General features: G+C 37.0%; 1 protein-coding gene and 2 pseudogenes across 1 annotated transcript; 2 read left to right on the forward strand and 1 right to left on the reverse strand.

Moving 5' to 3' along the window:
- Positions 1-765: 765 nt before the first annotated feature.
- On the forward strand, positions 766-1,880 carry LOC149176884 (F-box/LRR-repeat protein 3-like; annotated as a pseudogene).
- A 3,235-nt stretch (positions 1,881-5,115) lies between these two features.
- Positions 5,116-7,260, forward strand: LOC149176885 (phenylacetaldehyde reductase-like). Its single transcript, XM_089421603.1, has 4 exons — positions 5,116-5,266; positions 5,537-5,622; positions 5,783-5,974; positions 7,045-7,260. The coding sequence occupies exons 1-4, from the start codon at positions 5,116-5,118 to the stop codon at positions 7,258-7,260; spliced, it is 645 nt and encodes a 214-aa protein (XP_089277729.1).
- A 4,106-nt stretch (positions 7,261-11,366) lies between these two features.
- LOC149176886 (pentatricopeptide repeat-containing protein At3g16610-like) lies at positions 11,367-23,820 on the reverse strand (annotated as a pseudogene).
- Between the last annotated feature and the right edge of the window lie 233 nt (positions 23,821-24,053).

Raw genomic sequence — 24,053 nt, forward strand, 5'->3', positions numbered from 1 at the left:
CTAAATCTAAATGCCATAATATTGTATTAGAATTTGTTTAATTACACTACACTATAATAGAAGCAAATATATGTTTTCTACAGATAATCTAAGTTAAGAAATTCTTAATTGCTCCTTAGTTTAGGTTGTTTTTTTAATCTATAGCAAAGGATTCTTGATTTCCGTTTGTTTTCGATTACTCCCCCTGTTCCTCGTTTCAATCCCAGTATGAGAATTCTTAATTGCTCTCTCACCCTAGTTAAAACCTTTTCCATCCCCCTAGCCTAAAGACCTGCGCTCTGTTATGCTATCTTGCCCTTCGAACATTCCCTTTAATGAGTTGATCTAGTTCTGTTGCCCTTTTTTTTTTACTCGATATGCCCAATCGTATAGAGACATCATTCTATCCATCTGTTTCAAGGATTCCACCACCCAATCTTCAATACAAATCAAAACCCCCCTTGAACTTTTATAACTAGCCTAATATCCAAACAAACAAAGCTAAATCATATAGAGAGAGCCCTCTCTGAGCATTAGGAAGGCTAGGTCTTGATCTCCAAAAGTGGTTAGTGGTTACCCCGGTGATCTCCTTCTTTAACCTTGGGAAATTACTGGGTGATAACAGGTTGATATGTAAACAGTCATTCCATCTTTCTTGCTCTTGTTTCTTACTCTTGTGGCATGTCGTAGATAGTTAAAAAACTAAGATCTTACTCATCATTGTGATGTAACCAATATTTCTCTCTTAGAGATTGAAACATCAACATATATATTTCATCTCTTAAGATGGAATCCTACAGCTTGGACACATAAAGAAGTTTGACTATGTTAGGAGATGATTATCCTTTTGCACAAGAGCTTGACCTTACTAACTGTAACATAAATAATATATGTTTTGTACATTGTTTAGATATGAAGAGAATATTGACAGTAATTATGTGAATAGTAATTAGTATTTTTATTAGTTTTTGGATATTATTTTTATTCTCATCTATGCCTTTGTATTTATTGTATTTGTTCCTGCAAGATTGAAATCCCTATCTAAGTGTTTGGAATTGGTCACATTGAAACTAGGATTCTGCCCAAATATATCCAATGAAGGGATTTCCCATATAGGGGCCCATTTTTCATATCTTTAAGAACTTGATTTGTACAGGTAGATACCATTATTTAAGTGAGCTCGTACATTTCTAATAAAATTTTATTAGAAATGAAAATTTAAAATTTGTTTATCAAAATGATGTTTTCTGAAGATGTTTGCAGCTTACTAATGGAAACTATATGTCCAGATCTATAGGAGTTGGAGATGTTGGATTAGTAGAAATTTCCAATGGTTTCCCAAATTTCAAGAGTATTAATGTTTCCTACTACATACATGTGTTGACAATGGTTTGACATCTCTTCCTCAATTGCAAAAATTTCACTAGCCTGAAATTCAAGGTTGTTCTATTGTTTTTTCTAAAATTTCTTTAAGATGTAAATGTATCTCTAAATTATATATAAAAAGGTGCTACGGTGTGGATGATGTTGAAATATTGGTTGTATCCATGTTCTATCAAAATTTTCAAGAGTTGAGCCATATTTAAATCTCAATTCATCCTCCCCTATATATCTGTTGAATGGAAGAAAACCTTTTAACATTGAAATCGATGGTATTTGTGCATATGGATGTCTCATATTGTCCAATCTTAGATGTTGTTTTGTTAGCATTGGAAAGTATTAGAAGCTTACATAACCTAAAGCTAATTTATTTGAGGAATGCCATGGTTAATGGTTTCATGCCTACAAAATTTTCTAGAAACTCACGCTTCTTCAATCCTTAATTCAATTTACCATAAGTTCTGATTGAAATGTTGATTGGGTGCAATATTCGATGAATGGAAAATATTTTTGTAATATAATACGATCTAAGTGTACATTTTATTTTTCACATAACAATTACTTGCATGCCATTCATAGAAGATTTAATTTAGTAACACACACACACACACAAAATGCAGAAAAAATATAGACAATGCTTTGGGCAAAAAAACAAAAATTCAATACAAGAAATGTTGGTAACTTGGTAAGAGTAGAGTTACTCAATAATGAAAATTAAGTTCCTCTCATAAATCATATTTTCTTTTATAACTAAACAATTGTTTTCTCAGTTGAAATTCTGCACATAAAACACATGAGACAAACTGAGCATACCTTGTGTTTTCTCATTTTTCTCTTGAAAGAAAGTTGCATAAAAGTTCCACATGATAATGCCAGTGAAGGCAATGTCTTAATCACACCATGGCCATCTATGTTAATATTGAATATTTAAAAATTCCATAATTAAGATGAATTTATGCTAATTAAGATAAATTTTCACTTATATACATTTTAGAATCACTTCATTTGCAAAATCACCTTTGCATTACTTAAATTATCTCTCAAGAAAATGGGAACTAAACAAATTCAACCCTTTTATTTATCATATATCATGTTAGAGGTTGTAATCATTCTATCACAGTAGTTTTTCATTCCAATATAAACCCACACGCAGAAATTGTATTACTTCTTTACCACATTCACCCCCACGCACATATAGAGGCTCAGCGTTTAAGTGCTGAAATAAAAAAAAAGATAATTCGATAGTAGTAACATATATTAGAATAATATTGAAATATTCTATTTTACAATAAAGAGCTAGGTGTTTGAGTACATAGAGATGAGATTGAATATCCTTATAACTTGGCATAAACAGGGTATGTAATTCACCTTACAGAGATTATAGCCATAAATTCCTTTCCAATAAATAGACTTAAACAAGACTTTTACATGCAATGATATGGTTACAAGAGCCATACATATAATATGATTAATAGACCAGATATTCATACAATCCCTACTAGTCATACAATGACTTTCTAGCATAGTTGCTGTCATTAAATAATAAAAGTTAAACATTTAATGCTTTTAAAATTTATTGATATATTCATTTCTGAGCATCTTTAATGGGTGTTCCTTGGATTGTGGATAACCTGAGACTATCGAGCAATGTATTCCTTCCACTCAAAATAACATGGAAGAAGTCATTAACATGTTTATTGAGAATTTAACCCCTGGACAAGCAATCATACAATTTGTTGTAATTCCTGTAGAGTTCCACTTTCTATGTTCCATAAACAATGTCACCAGGAGATAATTTATTAACTATAAGACAAACATTTTCAATGGCTGCATCCAACAACTCTATATCTTTCAAAACCCAAACTGGGTCATGCGAAAAACATCTCTTGTTTTCACCATTAATCCCTTTCTACAAACTCATGAATGTGGTGGACCATGAAAACTGTTCAGAAATATGCAATTCAATTAATGAGCTAAAGTTCCCAACATGAGAAAAAGCCACCACATTATAGAGAAATATGATTTGTTGCTTTCACTCCATAATCGATCTCATGAAAACACTGCCCCTTGATGATGACTTTACCTTCCCAACTTGAAGGCTTTTGCAATGTTACAATGAAATTTTCAATTCCACTATTCCATCGGTTGTTTGGACCATTTTTCCCCTTGGGTCCATTTTTTTCCTTCAACTATGGGAGAGAAAATTTAACATGAAAGAGATTGTCATTAGACTAAACGCCATCTGAAAATTCTAGGAAATGCAAAGCATAATGAACTAGAAGTTGGAACCTTTGAAATTAAAAAATTTAATGCAATACAAAGGTGTAAAAGATTTATAGTGTCATCCAGGTATTATTCCATCCATTTTTTATTTCATAATAGTTAGGGAATTGGATATCTGTAATAAGTCTTGAGGTCCGCATGTGTATCAGATAAAACTCCATTTAACTCCATGTCCTTCAGAATCTTTGGCTCGAGTTGCTTTATTCTTCTTGTTAAGGAAATATCAGAGGCATTCAATATTTGATTAAACTTTGCATCCTGTGGGTGACTCATCATTGAAGCAATTCAAAAACGAAATGATCGAAAATGGGGAAATGGTGTAACAGAAACTTTGTTTGGTTTCAATTTTGGAGGGATAAGTTGGAAAATTTAAATGGAGTTGTCTTTAGTGTGAGTTTTTGGACTTTCTAGAATATAGTGAAAATTTTTGAGGTGAAATCTTGATTTGTGTTATTTAAATTGGTTTTTGACTGTACATATGGATTCAGCGTCCTGAAAATCTCTAGGCACTTCCATTGTGCAAGGGTTACCCATTAAACTTGTGATTTCAATCAATTTCTGCCAATTTTTAAAGAAATTAGACAAAAAAACCCACCGAAAAAACTCAAAAAAACACAATAAAATAATTAAAATAAAAAACCCATAAAAGAACTTCCAAAAAATACAATAAAAACACCTCAAATTTCAAACTTGAACTATGGTGAGCATGATGTATCCATTATGGAGTGACGGGTGGTGAGTAATGGTCACCCACCTACATGTCACCCGAAGTATTAAATGCTCGTCACCTTCTAAGTCTGACCACGTGGATGTATCCACCTACATGCCACCCAAAGTATTAAATGCTCGTCACCTTCTAAGTCTGACAATGTGGATGTATCCACCTACATGCCACCCAAAGTATTAAATGGTCGTCACCTTCTCAGTCTGACAACATGGATCCGCCCGAAGTATTAAATGCTCGTCACCTTCTAAGTCTGACAATGTGGATGTATGTGGTGATCCCCATGCACTTGGTGACATCGACATTTTCGGTTGACAGGAAACATAATTTGGAGTAGTCTACCCAGGGGGAGGAATTGCCCGGTTTCTGTCGCTGGCCGGAAAAACCTCTGCCCCAGCCGCTGACAATTCCTCCGCTGTCCGCCACCCTCAGCAGCCTCTGCCCAGCGCTGCCACCCTCCACATTAATATCGACGATTGACAGGGCCCTGACATACATTCTGAGTTCCATTGCGTCTTGCTGCCAGGAAGTTAATTCACCATGGAATTTGAATTCAGAAATAACCCACAGGCTGCTCCCTCACCAATTCCTCCGCCTAGGTAGACTACTCCTTGCCATTCAACTTCACACAGAAGCCAATCCCATGAATCTAGTTAACGCTCCTGCCATGGTCGACCAGCAGACTCTTTTACTTATGTCTCTCTCTTGCAGACTTGCATTCGGAAAAACGATTTGTGGAGAGAGCAGCCATGCTAGTGTTTACCTCAAGTCTGAACCCCTCTAAGGGCAATGACAAGGTCGTCTATGTCATGGATGCGTCCAATTATGTAAGCTTGTGGATTATTCAGGGTCTTCCGCAACGAGGCTATTTAGTGCACGCCACTGTGCAGAGAGACGCTGGTATGTTTATTTATTGAAAAGAGAACAAGATTTTGTAGTTTCTTGATAAATTTCACGTTAAGATGAATCTATGAATTTAAGATTTTAACCCAAGTTTGATGCATTACCTTTTTTTAAAACCCCTAAGAATAAATATAGGAAAGTTGCGCCATCCCATCCCTATTTTGAATTCCTAGTCACCTTGAAATTGAGATGAAGGTTTTCACATTTCTTTTTGATTGAACTTATAGTATCCTGGCATTCTTCAATGATGATTTTAAATGGTGGCAGGCGAAGTTGAGTCTCTCATAAAATTGCATGGGGATCGATTGCAGATCTTCTATGCAGACATCTTGGATTATCACAACATTACTGATGTGCTCATGGGCTATTCTGCTTTGTTCTATACCTTTGAACACTCTTAGAGTGCTGCAGCTTATGATGTAAGTTAGTGAACCTTTGAATTAAAGATGTGAGCATTTTGGTATATGTATTGGAAGGGTTGAATATTGATAAATGTGGACTTGTGTAATACAGGAAGTGATGGCAGAACTTGAAGTACAAGCAGCGCACAATGCACTGGAAGCGTGTGCTCAGACCGAGACCATTGAGAAAGTTGTGTTCACTTCTTCTGTGGCTGCAGAAATTTGGAGAGAAGATGGAGACTACAAGGTTAATTCCCTTGATGAGAGGCATTGGAGTGATGCAAATCTTCGTAGGAAATTGAAGGTCTGTATATATAATTTTTAAATGACAAAATGTTAAGTTTAGTGAACAATCGAAGTAAAGTGGACTGATTTATCACTTTTTCCTTTTAACTTGTTAACAATATCTAACTGAATGGTATGTTCGATAGTGTTGGTTTGATTAGTTGCTTAATATAGTAAGTAACTCATAACTTTGCATCTAAAGCTGCTTTGATCAAATTAGTTAATCTAATAAATAACTTCAACATTTGCATCTACAATTTTTCAAGGCCAGCTACAATAGTAGTTTTCCAAGGCGATGGAATCCATGGCAGTAGTATATTTAATATGAGCTAAACATGTCATTTGTTACCATTGTATCTGGGTGGGGAAAATCATAATTGCTCCTTCCAATCTAAAGAAATAAATCCAATTGACTCTTTCATATTTTAGTTTGTCCACCATCATTTTACTGAGATATACAATTCATCTTGCTTCAGCCTTCTCTCAGTCCATGAATCCATATCCAATTAGATTTTGGCTTTTTGAAATTGCTCAAACGATAATACATGCTACATATTCATCTTGCTTCTCTTAGTCCATGAATCCATATCCAATTATCTTTTGGCTTTTTAAAATTGCTCAAATGATAATACATGCTACACATTGCAAATAACCCTACAATATTCCATATCCAATTGATCTTTCGCCTCTTAAGATTGCTGAAGTGATACCACATCATAGGCAACAGAATGCATATATCTTCTCTATATGCAACAATCCATATCCAATTCATTTTTGTCCTTGAAGTTTCCCAAGTTATAAATTCATCAAATAATGAGAAAGTATAGATATGTAACCTTTGTCTAAATCTTTGGTGCATACTGAATCAGAGCTAAAATGGCTTTGTGCTAAGTATATATATTTTTACAGAGAGAACCTAAATACATTATGGTGCGGTATTCATCATTTTTTTGAAGGGGTATATGTATAAAATTTGGGTGTTTATCAAATATTGTGGAGTTCAAAGCTATACAGTCTAATAATAGTATTCCAAACCTTGCAGTGATCTATGGTATTATGTTCTAATTATACAATATTTCTTGTTCACAGTTGTGGTACGCATTAGCCAAGACACTATCAGAGAAGGTTGCATGGGTGATGGCCATGGGTAGGGGGTTGAATATGGTGATAATCAACTCATCTCTGATTGTGGGACCTGGTATCACATACAAAAGCTCAGGATCTACCATTGCATATCTTAAAGGTGAGGGTGAGAGATCTGCATATCAAATAGACTCTGCTCTAGAACGTACAAATATGGTGTAGTAATCCCTTGGAGAGGATCTAATCTATGGAAGTGCAAAATATTAGCTAGTTTATTTACAGTGGCTAGTCTTTATGATCGCAAGCGCTGCACAAATGTATGAGAAGGGCACTTTAGCTAGTGTAGACATAAGGTTTCTAGCGGATGCACATATATGTGCTTATGAAGATCCATATGCCTATGGGAGATATATATGTTTCAATCAAATAGTCAGTAATGCAGAAGATGCTGTCAATTTAGCACAGAGTTTGCAACACCTAATACCGTTCCCTGATAGGTAAAGAGCAATTAATTATTCTTCAGATATTAAAATCACTAAAGATTTTGTATCTTCAAGATTTAAATTGGGTTGCTTACCTAATGATATTTTATCTTAGCTATTATGTCACAATGAAATTAATCATACATAGACACTGTCCAAAGATGGTCATGAATTCATTATTTATTTGATTTTTTTCATAATTTGGTAACAGATTTGAAGACTAGATAGTTTGCTAAGAGCATCTAAGTAATAAGAAGCTGACTGGATTAATGGTTGGATATGGAAACCATGCAACCCTAAGTAGCGAACTATAAGGGAAGGGGGGAGCTTTTCCCTATGTTATAGCTTAACAGCAGCCATCAATGAGGGGCACAAGAAAACTTAGGGAGTTTACATGTTCAAACTATATCAATTTTTGTACATAATGTAATGTAATTTTCACTTCAAGGTTTGTTGGATAGTTGGAAATAAGTCAATTTCCTTCACTACGAGCACCGACCTTCATTTGATAGTTGGCAATAGCCCTAAGTCGATTTCCATAATGACCAGCATTAAAGTTTAAGCATGTGACTAAGGCTCTCTACCATATGCATTTTTTTTGGTTAATTTCTGAAGTAAAATCAAATTCATGATTCCTTGCAAGGAAAAGTGAAAGCAAGCTTTGTTGATGGGCTGTTTTGTGTGGGAATAAAAAGTGGATACCTCACACTCTGGAATTGTTTTATCATTATGAAAGTTCCTCCTATTTGTTTTACCATTATGGAAAGTTACACCTTTTAAGCATCAGCTGTGTTATGAATGGAATGGGAAGTTACACTTTTTCTGTTTTATGGAGTGTGTAATGTTCGCTTATATGTGGCAATTTTGTTACAGGAGGGTTGTTTTTTTTTGTCTGTCTCTATATTTTCTTATAAATTGATAGTATCTTTATATATTGGGATGGTAAATTCTTCAATTACAAGAAAAAAACTAGAATACTGCTCTGCCTTGGAAGATCGAACTTTTATTTTTAATTTTTTATTATTTAAAGTATGGAATGGATTCGTTTTTTGGAGCTAATGGAAGGTAAATTTCCATTTCTTTTTCTAATATATTTGGGTTTTGGTTCATTAATATATTTTATAACATGAAAGAGAAGCTTCTTAATTAAAAAAAAAAACAAACTATTTATATATCTTATGAATAATTTTTGTTAGTATTAAAACAAACTCTACAAACATTCTCACTTTTTTTTTATAATTTTAAAGTTATTAATTTTTATTTTATATTTGTCAATATTTTAAATAATTTTTTATTATTAAAAATATAATTTTAAATATATAAATAAATTCACTTTTTTAAAAACTAATTGAATCTACTTGCTTTCTGTAAGTAGTTTTTAATTTCAAATATTTCTCCATAAATTTGAACCTTTAGATTTCAAGAATATTAAATTCACATAAAGTAACTAATTCACATTTAACATCTCAACTATATAAAAAAATATTACTTTGTTAAAAAAAAGAATTAGGAATGATTATTTTTTTTCAAATATATCTTGAAAATAAATTAAGGGAAAGATAAGCACTAGTTTTTAATTTTTAGAAGGGTCCCCATTTATTTAGTTTTATTTCTAAAACTAAATAAAAGGGGGGTTGTTGCTGGCCACAACAGGGCCATAACTCTTGCTTCCTTTTACTTGCATCAATTTCCATTCAAAGATAGAGATACCATTGATACAATTTCAACATTTTCCATTTATTAATAGAAGTTTAATTTCACTATATCCTTGTGTTTTGGTTATAAATATGTATCGTTCCCTTCATAAATTCGAATCATTACAATCAAGTGAAATCTCTTAATACTCGATGACTAATTTAATCTTTAACTCTTTCCTAACTTGACCATCGTGTGGACATCATTAACCTTAATTACATGTGAAAACCCTTAAGACAAGATGTATTTCTTAGGATTCTAAATAGGGTGCAAGTGATGATGGTGAATGTGGTACAAGGGAAATGATGTTTCAAGAGCTAGAGATTATTTTTCTTTTTCTCTTTTTATATGCTTAGTTCTTTCTTTCCTTCTTTTTAATCTGAGAATGGGGTTGGGAGAACCTAGGTTTTATAGCAAGGTGGCATGTCTCATGTGCATGATGTGACTTTAGTTGCTTCTACCTCGAGCATTTTTTTTAGCTCTTTGATTTTTATTTAGACATTCTTATACCTAATAATTTTCCTTTTTATTTTGAACCTTGCTACAATACATATGATAACTCAAGCATGGAAGTAGAAGTGATGATAATGCATGAAAATGTTGATGAAGTGATGGGGTGTGCAAAATGAGTAGGGAAAATGATATAAAACACCTACCTTGGTTTCTAGTAGTTCAACTTGATTCATAAGGTGATACATTATCTAGAGTTAAATTATGAACAAACCATGGTACAACATGGTAAAAGACAAGAATTTAAAGTGTTATGAGCCAGTGTAGACTATACCAGTGATTACCATATATCACAACCCACATCCAAAAAGCAACATCATGTGTGAGAGGACTAACATAGAGTGCATCACAATTTGTTATAATCTCTCTCTCCCAAACACCTGACATCACAAGGGTCAGCAAAGTATGTTAAAAAAATCTCTGGCAAATGCCCATGGAAATTCCATAGATCTCATTTATGGAACTACTGGTTCTAATACAAAACACGAGTGAATTGATTCTCTAGCTACCCCAGCAAGTCAAAGGATAACAGGAACAAAGCAATAAAGAAAAAAAAAGATGACTTGGAGAACTTGGGAGTCAGACATGGACAACAATATTAGCAGTACGATAAACATCATTGATGATATTTCAATATTTGCCAATTATATTCAACAATACAACCAATCATTGAATCTAGTTATTGTTGAAATGGCAATTTCTTTGAAAGTTACATTTCATTCCTCACTCATCCAAATAGGGAGACTCCTAAGTCCACCAAACAGCATGTTAGCAAAACAGGACTATTGCCAAGATGTAATATCAAGGTCACTCCTTTTCTTGTCAGTCTAATCTCATCAAATACACTAACTTTCGAGGGCTCTCCAAACTATTCAGAGTAAACAATTTATTCTAGTATAATCAACAATGTATTTGGTTTAGCTCTTAATGCTAAATGTATCATTGAGCTGGATCTAAAACTCCCCAGCTTGCATGCTGGGCCAGTAAATGTATTCATGTAACTTTTCCACTTCCATGATTACCATGGATAATCTTTTAAAGACCAAGGGGAGAAAACGAGTGCTGGGAAACTTCTCCAAGGTTTAACATATGTTAATTGCGGGATTGATGAATTTCTTGTTCTAGTTACCCTAGATGAGATTCAAAGCACACCCGTAGCAAGTACCACGTGATTAGATTTTTTGGATCTATATTTATTCCTTTTCCATGACAAGGAATAGACATTTTATCCCTCATAAGTGGGCCACCTCAGAAGTTGCATGATACAGTTAGGGCATGTCATCTCAGTGATAAGTCTTGCAGAGTGAATGAGAAGGTTGTTGACTGGAGTTGAATTATTTGACAGTTATGATAACAATTTCATTGGTTTGATTAAAACATGTTGAGTGAAAATGCTTGCTCCTTGTCTTAAGAATGAATCTTATCTTTACGTTTTGAACCATGCAAGGTGGGTAGAGGGAATTCATATCTCTAGTTTTGCAGACCATTTGGGCTTTTGATTGAGAGAAGTATGGAAGTCGTTTGCTATATAAATTAAAGTCTGCTCCTCATTTTTGCATACGGCCTTGAAAACTAGATCAGAACATACCTTGTTCACTTCATCTCTGAAAACAATATCTATAACCTCTTTGGTCATGTATGTCACCTCTCACCCAGAAGGAAGGCATGCACCTATTTGCTGACCTCAATCCAACTGCATCCAGCAGTTTTTTTAACTTGTCTGACTTTCATTATATTTCTAACCTTTTCAATGTCACGCCATCTACCAGCCATAGCATATATGTTTGAGAGAAGCACATAAGGTGCAACATCTCTCACATCCAACTCAAAAAGGTGTTTTGACACGGATTCTCCTAACTCTATATTGTTATGTATTCTGTAGGCTCCAAGAAAACACATCCAAACAGATGCATCGGGTTTGATTGGCATTTTATTGATAAAGCCTTCTGCTTCATCTAGCTGCCCAGCATGGCTAATCAGGTCAACCATCCAGCAGTAGTGCTCCATCGCAGGTATGATGTGATGATAGTCCCTCATGCAATTGAAGTATTGAAGGCCCTCATAGACTAGGCATCAATGACAGCAGGCAGACAAAACACAAACCATTGTGATATGGTTTGGTTTTACATCACAGGCTTTCACTTTTTCAAAGAGTGTGATGGCCTCACTTACATAGCCATGCATGGCATATCCTACAATCATGGTCGTCCAACAGACAACATCTCGATGTCACATCATGTCAAACAGGTGGCGTGCATTGTCTAAGCTACCACATTTTGCATACATGTCTAATAGGGTAGTGACCACAATGACATCCAGCGGAAAGCCATTTCTAATTATTTGTTCATGGATTTCTACACCTTGCTCCAAAGCTGCCCACACCTTGCTCCAAATTTGCCCACACCTTGCTCCAAAGCTGCCTAGTTGCCACATGCAGAAAGGACACTGGCAAAGATTTTTGTAGTCGGCTTCACACCCGCCAGTTGCATATCTTTGAAAAGCTTCAGGGATTTTTCTCCCGAACCATTCTGTGCATAACCTGCAATTATTACTGTCCAAGATACCTCATCTCGTAATGGCATTTTATCAAATAATCTGTGTCCCTCCTCTATACTCCCGCAACTTATATACATGTCTATCAGAGCACTCTCCACAAAGATATCAGACTGCAATCCACTACTAATTATTTCCTTGTGGATCTCCATACCATGATCCAATGCTGCCAATTTTACACATGCTAAGAGAACCCCAGCAAATGTTTTTGTTATCGCCTTCACATCAGCCCATTGCATTTGCTGGAAAAGCTTTAGGGATTCCTCGGCACGCCCATTCTAGGAATACCTTGCAATCATCACCATCCAGGATATTATGTCTCGGAGATTCATTTGGTCAAATATTTCACGTGCCTTGTCCATTTTCCCACATTTTCTATACATGTATAGTAGGGAATTTCCAACAGATACCTCAGACTGGAATCCCCTTCTATTTATTTCTTCATGTACCTCCATACCCTGTTCCAAAGCTCCCAAATTAGCACATTCCAAGAGAATACATTGGAATGTCTTCAAGTTTGGCTTCACACCTGCGAATATCATTTCTTGGAAAAGCTTCAGGGCCTCCTCATCCCAGCCGTTCCACGTAACACCTGTAATCATCAGTGCCCATGACACGGGATCCCGTTTATGCATTTTGGCAAACAAATGGCGTGCATATTCACACTCCCACATCTTGCATACATATCTACAAGGGCACTTTCAACAAAGACATGAGACCGGAAACCACTTCTGATTATTTCCCCATGGATTTCCATACCCTGTTCCAGATCGGCACATCCCAGCAGAACACTGGCATATGTTTTGGAGTTTGGCTTCATACCCACAAGCCACATTTTCTTGAAAAGCTCCATGGCCTCCTCTGCCTGCCCATTCTACGCATACCCTGCAATCAACGCTGTCCAGGATATGACATCTTGTTCACACATTTTGTCGTGCATCCTCTATGCTGCCACATTTTGCATACATATCTGTCAGGGCATTCGCCACAAATACATCACTCTGCAATCCGCTTCTTCTGATCTCTTCATGAATGTCCAGTCCTTCTCTGATGTCTGCAGAGTCGGCGCAAGCAGGGAGTATGCTGGCGAATGTGAACTTATTGGGTTGGACGCCTTCTCGCCGCATGAGGAAGAACAACCCTAAAGCCTCGTGGGCTACCTCTGCCTGGGATAACCCGCTATCATCACAGTCCACGAACATACATCACGTTCGGGTATTTGATCAAAAACTTTGCGAGCGTCCGCCAGGCTCCCACATCTGACATAGACGTTGAGGAGAGTGTTGTGTAAATGTGTGACAACTGTAAATCCTCTCCGAGTGATTTGTGCATGGAGTAATTTGCTCTCTGCCAAATCGTTTTTCTGAATGCAAGCCTACAAGAGAAAGACATAAGTAAAAGAATCTGCGTGGTCGAGCATGGCATGAGTGTTCACTGGATTCGTGGGATTGGCAAGTTGAAAGGCAGGGAGTAGACTATCCAGGCAGAGGAATTGGTGAGGGAGCAGCTCACGGGTTATTTCCGAATTCAAATTTCATGGTGAATTAACTTCCCTGCGTTAAGACGCGATGGAAATCAGAATGTTTGTCAGGGATCTATCAGTCGTTGATATTAATGCGAAGAGTGCAGAGGGTGTGGAGGTCGCGGAGGGTGGTGGAGTGTAGAGGAATTTCCGGCAATCGAAGCCGGAGGTTTTTCCGGGCTGCGATGGAAATCGGGCAATTCCTCCGCCTGGGTAGACTACTCCTCACTCATAGTGGCTTGCAAGACTCTTAAGCTACATGCAAGACCAAAATCTATTAGGAATCAATTGGCTACATGCAAGAGAACTATCTATTAAGAATCAATCCCAGTAGTGAAAGAATTTACTTAGCAATGTGATGCATTGACAAAAATTGCAAGATCTGTAAATCTCTATTGGATTTGGATTAATATTAATTTAATTATCACTCACAGTTACTTAGCAATCTGATGCATTAACAAAAATTGCAACATCTATAAATCTCTATTGGATTTGGATTAATATTAATATAATTATCACTCACAGTTACTTGCAGGACTCTTAGGCTACATGCAAGAGCAAGATCTATTAAGAATCAACTCAACTCTACATGCAAGAGAAATATCTATTAAGAATCAATTCAAGTAGTGAAAAAATCAAATGTTTTTTTAGAAGAGCAATGTGATGCATTAACAAAAGTTCTTTCCCTATATAATTGTTGTAGCCTAATCAACGTAGTCATCAAGTATATCATTACTCAACTATGTCAAGTATATCATTACTCAACTATGTTAGGGAAAGGTGAACAATAATTTGTGGCAACCAAAATGTTGGGAAGAGGCCGCAGGCCACCATATTTTCTAATAAGATTATGTTTTTTTTATTAGCGCATTAGAAATTTGTGGTGACCAAAACGTTGGGAAGATGCCACAAGCCACCATATTTTCTGATAAGATTGCCTTTTTTTTTTTTAATTATTAGCACATTATAAATTTGTGACAACCAAAATATTGGGAAGAGGCCTCAAGCCACCATATTTTATGATAAGATTATGTTCTTTTTTTTTTTAATTTATTAGCACAATAGACACTTTTTATAGAATCTACAACTGCAAGAAAAGCCACCATATTTTCTAATAAGATTATGTTCCTTTTTTTAAATTTATTAGCACAATAGACACTTTTTATAGAATCTACAATGGTAAGAAAAATTAGGATTTTATTAAAGCTTTAGATACTTTTTACAAAATCTATATTTTTAAGAAAAACTGAGAAATTTTACTAGCAAACATATTAGAAATATTTAGAAATGATATTGTGAAACATTTTTTGGTAAAATCTATATTAAAAAAAAATAAAAAACTGAGAAATTTTACTAAAACATATTAGAAATATTTAGAAATGATATTGTGAAAACATTTCTTTTTATAAATATTTAAATATAATATTGTGAAAACATTTTTACAACTTTAAATAATTTCCTCTCTTAGGCATATATTCATCAAAACATTTCTATAACTTTAAATCAAATTTCCTCTCTTAAAAATCTATTCATCATTTGATAAAAATGAAGAACTTTACTTTCTTTCTTCTCATGGAGATTACCTAAGAGAAGAGAAATTATGGAATAGCCTAAATAGGTAATGGATTGTGATTCCTTTCTTAAAAATAGATTTCGAAAATTTATGTAATCACATGGCAATTGAAAACCAATTTCCACAAGCTAATATCATAAATTCCATGTGTACAAATATCTCACGTGGCTGGGATGGGGCACTGTTTGCCTCCGCACCCAGGTTCGACCCATTCTGTAAGGTCCTTGGCTACGGGTGCGTTCGGGCATCGGGCGAAGTCACCGTGCACGGGCGCACGGGTGGGCGTGGGCGCACGGGCGGGCACCGGTGCACGGGCGGACGCGGGTTGCACAACCGGTGGGCGGGTCTGCACGACAGGCGGGCGGGTCTGCACGACAGGGGGCGGGTCTGCACGGCGGGTGGGTCAGCATGACGGGCGAGTGAGCGCACACGGAGATGCGACGAAAGTATGCAAGACAAATGCGACGATAAGGGAAAATGCTTAAAATGACTAAGTGTTGAACCCCCACTTATATGCGATGAATAATGGAGCAAGGCCGACTTGTAAAAGGATACTTGTGGGTGTGTGGCAATGGACTATGGGGTCGGCCATGAGGCTAGACACCCCTCCAAACTCACGGATAGTTTTGTATAAGTAAGGAGAGCCTTGAGCTCATTTAGAACCAATGAACTTGGAATCTCTTCTATGCATTGGACAAGGGGTAAAAAAGGCGCAGAAAAGGTTGGAGTGCACATAGCTCATGTGCTCCAAGATGTAAGTGCGCAGATTTACCGGAGGTCATTCGTAGGTCGTTCAGAGTGCGGTTTGAGTGTGGAATCGTGCAGCATATAAGGGGGAGTCTTAGGTGTCTCGGGTGAGCACCCTCCTACCTTGTAGGTTGGCATCGATGTTGTAAAAGGCTGTTCTATGCCTTGATTGTAAAATTATTCTAAGTATAGACTTGGAGTTTTGCCAAGTATACTTGATGATGTACTATTGAAGAAATTGTTATAATATATTGTTGGGCAGACTGTTCGGGAGTTGCCCCTCCCTTTATACTTGTTTGCAATTGTTGATGTTCTTGGTTAATTGCATATGGATAATGAATGAGTATGGGCTTCATTAAGTATAAAGGATAAATGCATTTTACTTGGTTGTGAAAAATAAACTAAGTAAGGACAAGTGAATTAGGCGTAGTCCACAAAGGTGAGTATTGGTGAAAAGAAAGTGTTCGGTGGTGCCGCACCTTGCTATAAGCGGTTGAAAGACTACCGCTGGTGTAGGGGCATGACAGGTGGTATCAGAGCAGCTGATTCAGGGTATTGAAGGTTGTAGCTGCTACACACCTTCACCGAAGTGAAGGTGGTATCAGAGCAAGGTTTGCTCGTGTTTAGGTTGATGATGAAGTGCTGATCCCACTGCACTATCGTGACAGTTGGTATCAGAGCAGCTGATCCGTGTATTGAAGCTACTACACAACTTCATCGAAGTGAAGTTGGTATTAGAGCTGTGAACAGGTTCGGGTGTTGAAGCATTGAAGCTGCTACACAACTTGACAGGGTTGGTATCAGAGCAAGGTTTTCTCATAAAGGTTTGAAGTTCATAACAGTGGAAAGGGTACTTGCAGGTGAAGGAAATCGTTTCACACAAGTGAAACAAGGGTTGGTTCTAATTGCAGGTGACTTGGTGAAGATGTCTATCTTGCAGAAATTGGGTTATGCTACCTTTGAAGAATTTGAAGGAAGTCTACTTGAAGAGTCAAACGAAGTAAAACAGGGATTTGCAGAATGTAGCAAAAGGTTGTTTGAAACAAGGAGTGCTCTTCATGCCTTGGCTAAGGAAGGGGTTTCTGACTAGAATGAGGAGGAAGCCTCTCAGCTTGCAAAGGAGATGGACTTGCTTGAAGCAGAATTCAAGGAACTAGATATAAGACATGAATTGAATCAGAAAAAGTGGGATTGCCTAGCTCTTGAGGTAAGGCATCTCAAAGCCTTGAAGAAGAAGGTTGAGTCTGATGGAAAGAATGAAGGTGCTTCTGTGGGGATGATGCAGATACTTGGTGCTTCTGCTACTACGGAGGTGGACTCTAGGAGAGATCCTGAAAGGAACAGATTGGAGTATGTTCAGATGAAGGTTGGAGATGCTGATATACTCACTATGGTGGATAGTGGGGCTTCTCACAACTTCATGAGTGAAGATACTGTGAGAAGAATTGGGCTAAAATTTGTACCGGCAAAGGCACAAATGAAGACAGTGAATTCTCCTCCTATGGAGATTCTTGGTATAGCTAAGAGGGTGGACACTACACTTGGTGAATGGACCGGGAAGGTGGACTTCACTATAGTGCGGATTGATGACTATGAGGCTGTATTGGGGATGGAATTTATGAAACAATTTGAGGCTATGGTTGTACCACATTTGAGGAAGCTCTAGATTTATGATGGAAGGGAAGATGTACCCATTGGTGTTCCAACCATTGGTGTGACAAGGCCTGATTGTAAATTGGGAGTGATGCAAATGGAAGATAAGGAGAAGGTGAACAAGCGGTTGTCCACTATTGAGGCAAAGCTTGTGGAGCAATCATTGGTCATTAGATCACTTTCAGATAGCATCTTGGATTTGACAAGAAGGCTAGAGCTGGTGGAGGATGATGATGATGATGAGGTGTATGTGAGGCCGGATGTCTAGAAGGAAGACCGGGAGGCATATCTACAAAGGATGGAGATTGAGGATCCTGATAGATGGATTGAGTTGATTAGTGAGGGAGAGCCTTCAGGCTCTACTCCCTCTACATCTTCTTAGATGGATGAAGAAGATGGGGCTCATTGTTAGCTGCTCATGGCAATGAGTCCTTAAATATGTTTGAGCAGGTATGATTGATGGTGCAGAGATGGCTTGGCATCAAGCATCATGACATGTTGCAGATGGATGGAGTTTCCATGGACCTGAGCATGGATTATGGAGATAGATTCTTGATGAGTCAAGGATGTGGCAGATGTTTGAGGAACAACAGATGATGGCATGAGGATGTTCACTCTCATGATTTGAGCGTGACAGTTGGATTAGCTACCCAACTAGTTCAGACATGGGGTCGCGAAGTGTGCAGAGATGTGTTGGCATTTTGTTGGAGTATCATGACAGAGGTTCACATGTTGACACATGATGAGTTTGACATGAGATGTTGCAGTGGAGATTGTGGCAAAGGGGTCAATGATCATGGATCGAGATGATATCCGATGGAGTACATACCGTAGAGGTGTATACCTTGGTATGGTTGTCTTGGTGGCAGTTAGTCACTAAGGTGAAGCATGATGGAGATGGAATTCTACATATGTTGCAAGGATGTTTGCCTTATGTGGAGGAGTTGACATCATGGTTGATGATGATCTTGGTGGAGAGCTACCGGGATGGTATGTTGTCGAGGACGACAACGATTTCAGGTGGAGGAGGATGTAAGGTCCTTGGCTACGGGCGCGTTCGGGCGCCGGGCGAAGTCACCGTGCACGGGCGCACGGGCGGACGCGGGTTGCACAACCGGTGGGCGGGTCTGCAAGACAAGCGGGCGGGTCTGCACGGCGGGCGGGTCGGCACGACGGGCGGGTGAGCACACACGGGCGGGTGAGCACACACAGAGATGCGACGAAAGCATGCATGACAAATGCGACGATAAGGGAAAACGCTTAAAATGACTAAGTGTGTAACCCCCACTTATATGCGATGAATAATGGAGCAAGGCCGACTTGTAAAAGGATACTTGTGGGCATGTGGCGATGGACTATGGGGTCGGCCATGAGGTTAGACACCCCTCCAAAACTCATGCAGAGTTATGTATAAGTAAGGAGAGCCTTGAGCTCATTTGGAACCAACGAACTTGGCATCTCTTCTACGCATTGGACAAGGGGTAAAAAGGGTGCAGAAAAGGTTGGAGTGCGCATAACTCATGCGCTCCAAGGTGTAAGTGCGTAGATTTACCGAAGGTCATTCGTAGGTCGTTTAGAGTGCGGTTTGAGTGTGGAATCGTGCAGAATCTAAGGGGGAGCCTTAGGTGTATCGGGTGATCACCCTCCTACCGTATAGGTTGGCATTGATGTTATAAAAGGCTGTTCTATGCCTTGATTGTAAAATTATTCTAAGTATAGACTTGGAGTTTTGCCAAGTATACTTGATGATGTACTATTGAAGAAACTATTATAATATATTGTTGGGCAGACTGTTCGGGAGTTGCCCCTCCCTTTATACTTGTTTGTAATTGTTGATGTTCTTGGTTAATTGCATATGGATAATGAATGAGTATGGGCTTCATTAAGTATAAAGGATAAATGCATTTTACTTGGTTGCGAAAAACAAACTAAGTAAGGACAAGTGAATTAGGCGTAGTCCACGAAGGTGAGTATTGGTGAAAAGAAAGCGTTCGGTGGTGTCGCACCTCGCTATAAGCGGTTGAAAGACTACCGCTGGTGTAGGGGCATGACACATTCCATGATGCTTTGCCATATGCAACTTTGTAATCTTAGGATTGTGTATATTTCCATGACGCTCTGCCATATGCAGCTTTGTAATCTTAGGATTATGTATATTGTGATATGTAATCTTCGGATATTGTGTATATTGTGATATGGGGTTAATATAATCTTAGGATTGTGTATATTGTGATTACACTTTACTTTCTTTCTTCTCATGGAGATTACCTATGAGAAGAGAAATTATGGAGTAGCCTAAATAGGTAATGAATTGTGATTCCTTTCTTAAAAATAGACTTCGAAAATATATGTAATCGCGTGGCAATTGAAAACCAATTTTCCACAAGCTAATATCATAAATTCCGTGTGGACAAATATCTCACGTGGTTGGGATGGCATGTTGTTTGCCTCCCTGCCTCATAAATTCCATGTGGACAAATATCTCACGTGGTTGGGATGGTGCGTTGTTTGCCTCCCCACCTCATAAATTCCATGTGGACAAATATCTCACATGGTTGGGATGGCGCGTTGTTTGCCTCCCCACCAGGGTTCGACCCTCCGTTCCATGATGCTCTGCCATATGCAGCTTTGTAATCTTAGGATTGTGTATATTTCCATGAAGCTCTGCCATATGAAGCTTTGTAATCTTAGGATTGTGTATATTGTGATATGTAATCTTCGGATATTATGTATATTGTGATATGGGGTTAATATAATCTTAAGATTGTGTATATTGTGATATGTAATCTTCGGATATTGTGTATATTGTGATATGTAATCTTCGGATATTGTGTATATTGTGATATGGGGTTAATATAAAGCTTTTACTGAGGAACTTACCCCTCATTTTTTTTGAAAAATAGATACCTATGTCCTAAACTCAATGGAAAAATTAATAAAATTAGATAATGGAAAAAATGAAAAAAAATAGATAAAAAAACTAAAATGAATAGAAATATAAATGTACCTGCATGGCAATTGAGAACCAATTAATTAATAATCCTTTGTGCTTAATGAATAAGTTGGTAATCAACTGATTGCCAAAAAAAATCATTTTTCTGTTACTCGAATCTTATCAAAAAATTGTATTTTCATATTTAAAAAATTGTATTTTCATATTTAAATTCATTTGTCTGTTACTCGAATCTTATCACAAAATTGTATAAATTGTATTTTCGTATTTAAATTCAATTGTCTGTTACTCGAATCTTATCACAAAATTGTATTTTCATATAGAAATCCCCCTTTGCAGGTTAATCTCTTCCCCTTATCTCATCATGAAATTGGTAAAAAATTCATTGCACATTAAACTCTCCACTCTCTCTCTTTGTAGGTTATGGTCTAGTGTGTCTCCCATAAAATCATTAGCATAAAATCATACCATCAAAACTCTCCACTCTCTCTCATTGTAGGTTATGGTCTAGTGTGTCTCCCATGAAATCATTAGCATAAAATCATATCATCAGAACTGCAGATACCCTCCCATCCTTGGAATTGCAAGAATGAGTCCACTGATAATTTATTAATTCACTTCTTACATACTCAATTCTGCATTGAAAATTTATTAATTCACTTTTTACATACTTAATTCTGCCTTAAGTGGAGCTCTACTGCAAATGTGAGCTTCACCGGAAAAGGAACAATTCAATCATATAAATTCTGATAAAAAAAACCTCTCTTGGAACGTTTCACCGGAAAGGGAACAATGCAATCATAGAAATTTTGATAAAAAAAACTCTCTTGGAATGTTTCACGGGAAAGAGAAAAAGTAACAACAAAACACTCTTGGAACATTTCACAATAAATTTGTGACTGAAATTATTGCAACTCCCATCCTTGGAGTTGCAACAATGAAATTATCCATTTAAAATTTATTAATTCAATTCTTACAGACTTTTGAACCGATGGAATTCACTGACTACCTTCAAATTCAGCCTTTAAGTAGAGCTCTACTGTAAATGTGAGCTTCACGGGGAAGGGAAGGGAACAATGCAGTTATAGAAATTCTAGAAGCACTTGAAGGATGAAATGGAGCTGGATATATAAACCATTTCGTTGCCCTGTAATTGACTTTCAAGGCATTCAATTCATTTGAAGGATGACTGGATCTCCTCTCTCAAGCACACAAACTGTCACAAAGGCCAGGATCATAGCACATATACAATAGCATGAATCATGACTGTTGTTTGTTGTTCCTGCAGCAAAAAAGACGTAGCTCAATAATCAAATAGGCAAGTAAATAATCAAATATATAAGTTGTAATCCAAAGGCAAAAAAGTTGGCCTTAGGACTAGCCCAATCATTCAAGATTGATCGATGATAGTCGCACATTGACTCTCAGGGGCTACTCTCATAATGTGAAGGACATAAGGGCCATTGTAATCAAGGGAAGCCCAGACAGAAAGCTCTGATGCCCGAGGCTTGGGCAAGCATTCAAAGGAACTATACTTAAATTTGGCAAGCCTTACCTGTAGAGCTCCACTGCAAAAGTAAATTGATAGTCATTGTTACTGCCCATGATGTCAACCAATTTGACTAAGTAGCTACACTACCACCCACACCGTTGACATTAAGGGGGAGTATCTGCAGTAGGAAAGGACTATTCAAAAGAAATCATTGCATCTATTGTTTAAACAGATGCATAAAGATTTTAGATCAATATGAAGAAAAGATGCATAAAGATTTTAGATCAATATGAAGAAAAGATGTAGTAGCTCGTAGCTAGCTTAGGCAAGCATTCAAGGGAACTATAATTAAATTTGGCAAGCCTTACCTGTAGAGCTCCACTGCAAAAGTAAATTGATAGTCATTGTTACTACCCATGATGTCAACGAATTTGACAAAGTAGCTACACTACCACCCACACCCTTCACATTAACGGGGAGTATCTGCAATAGGAAAGGACTATTCAAAAGAAATCATTGCATCTATTGTTTAAACAAATGCATAAATATAATGGTTGAACAATAGAATTAGATCCATATGAAGAAAATATGTACTAATTAATTTGTGCTGAGAAGCAGTCATCTCGGGGAATATATAAGAAGGTACATTACTTCAGACATAATCCATGGGATGGCCCAACACCAAGCGAGAATGAAGCAAATATAGATCTGTAATGAAACCATCAACCAATAATATTAACTATTTATCACAGACAAAAGAAATCATTGCATCTATTGTTTTAACTGTTGCATAAAGATACTAGTAACTATTTATCACATGCAAAATAAATCATTGCATCTATTGTTTTAACTGCTGCATAAAGATACTGGTTGAACAATGGAATTAGATCAATTTGAAGAAAAGATGTAGTAATTAACTTGTGCCAAGAAGCAGTCATCTCATAGGGAATATCTAAGAAGGTACATTACCTCAGACATAATAAACCATGGGATGGCCCAACACCAAGCTAGAATGAAGCAATATAAATCTGTAATGAAACCATCATCCAATAATATTATAATAACTATCTATCACATAAAAGATGATGGCATCAACTACAAGCCCATCTTATACAATACACTGACAACTGGAACTCTAAAACGTACCAGCAGACTCACTAAAGCCAAAATAGTGAAGAATGTTTCATTTTAAGAATCTATTGCAATACACTGACAACTGGAACTCTAAAACGTACCTGCAGACTATGTTACCAGAAACGGGACGATAGTGAGGGTTTCTGGAAAAAAACCCACAAGAAATGGAACGGGACGGAAAACGTCGTTTTCTACGTCCATTCTGGTCTTCATGGTCAGCACTCGGAATTTATATTTCATTACCTGTTTAGGAGGTGGTTTGGGGTGTGTATCTTCAACAATGCACATCGAAGAATGTATAAGAACAATGTGAGCAATTACAATAATATTACCAGACAAGGAATCTACAATTCAATTGAAAGTTCACTGCAAATGTGGTTTCAATTTCCAATTTGGACCAAAGCTTATTTACAATCGGGATTTGTGGCATTTCCCATTACATTTAATATATTTTCCACTATCTTCCATTTTTCCGATGAAGCTATAGTTTTTATAACGTAAATAGCATATATCTGTTGGAAATAATACTAAGAGGGGGGTGTGAATCAGTATTATCTAATTCTTTTAATAAATCTTCTTTATTTGTTCTTTGAATTATTTTTGCATGTTAGTACCATAAAATAATGAGCATGAACAAAAGAAAACAGATAGTCACACTAAAGAACACAAGATGTAAGGTGGAAACCCAATGTGGGTGAAAA

Source organism: Pinus tabuliformis, chromosome 4_1, assembly GCF_031772625.1.
Source record: "Pinus tabuliformis cultivar Carrire ecotype Pingquan chromosome 4_1, CPIR1, whole genome shotgun sequence".
NCBI classification, from domain to species: Eukaryota; Viridiplantae; Streptophyta; class Pinopsida; order Pinales; family Pinaceae; genus Pinus; species Pinus tabuliformis.

Excerpts from the sequence above, each read along its gene's own strand:
- LOC149176885 (XM_089421603.1), top strand. The coding sequence starts at position 5,116 with ATGCTAGTGTTTACCTCAAGTCTGAACCCCTCTAAGGGCAATGACAAG. Across the intron at positions 5,623-5,782 it reads ATTATCACAACATTACTGAT|GAAGTGATGGCAGAACTTGA; the intron begins GTGCTCATGGGC and ends TGTGTAATACAG. Across the intron at positions 5,975-7,044 it reads ATCTTCGTAGGAAATTGAAG|TTGTGGTACGCATTAGCCAA; the intron begins GTCTGTATATAT and ends TCTTGTTCACAG.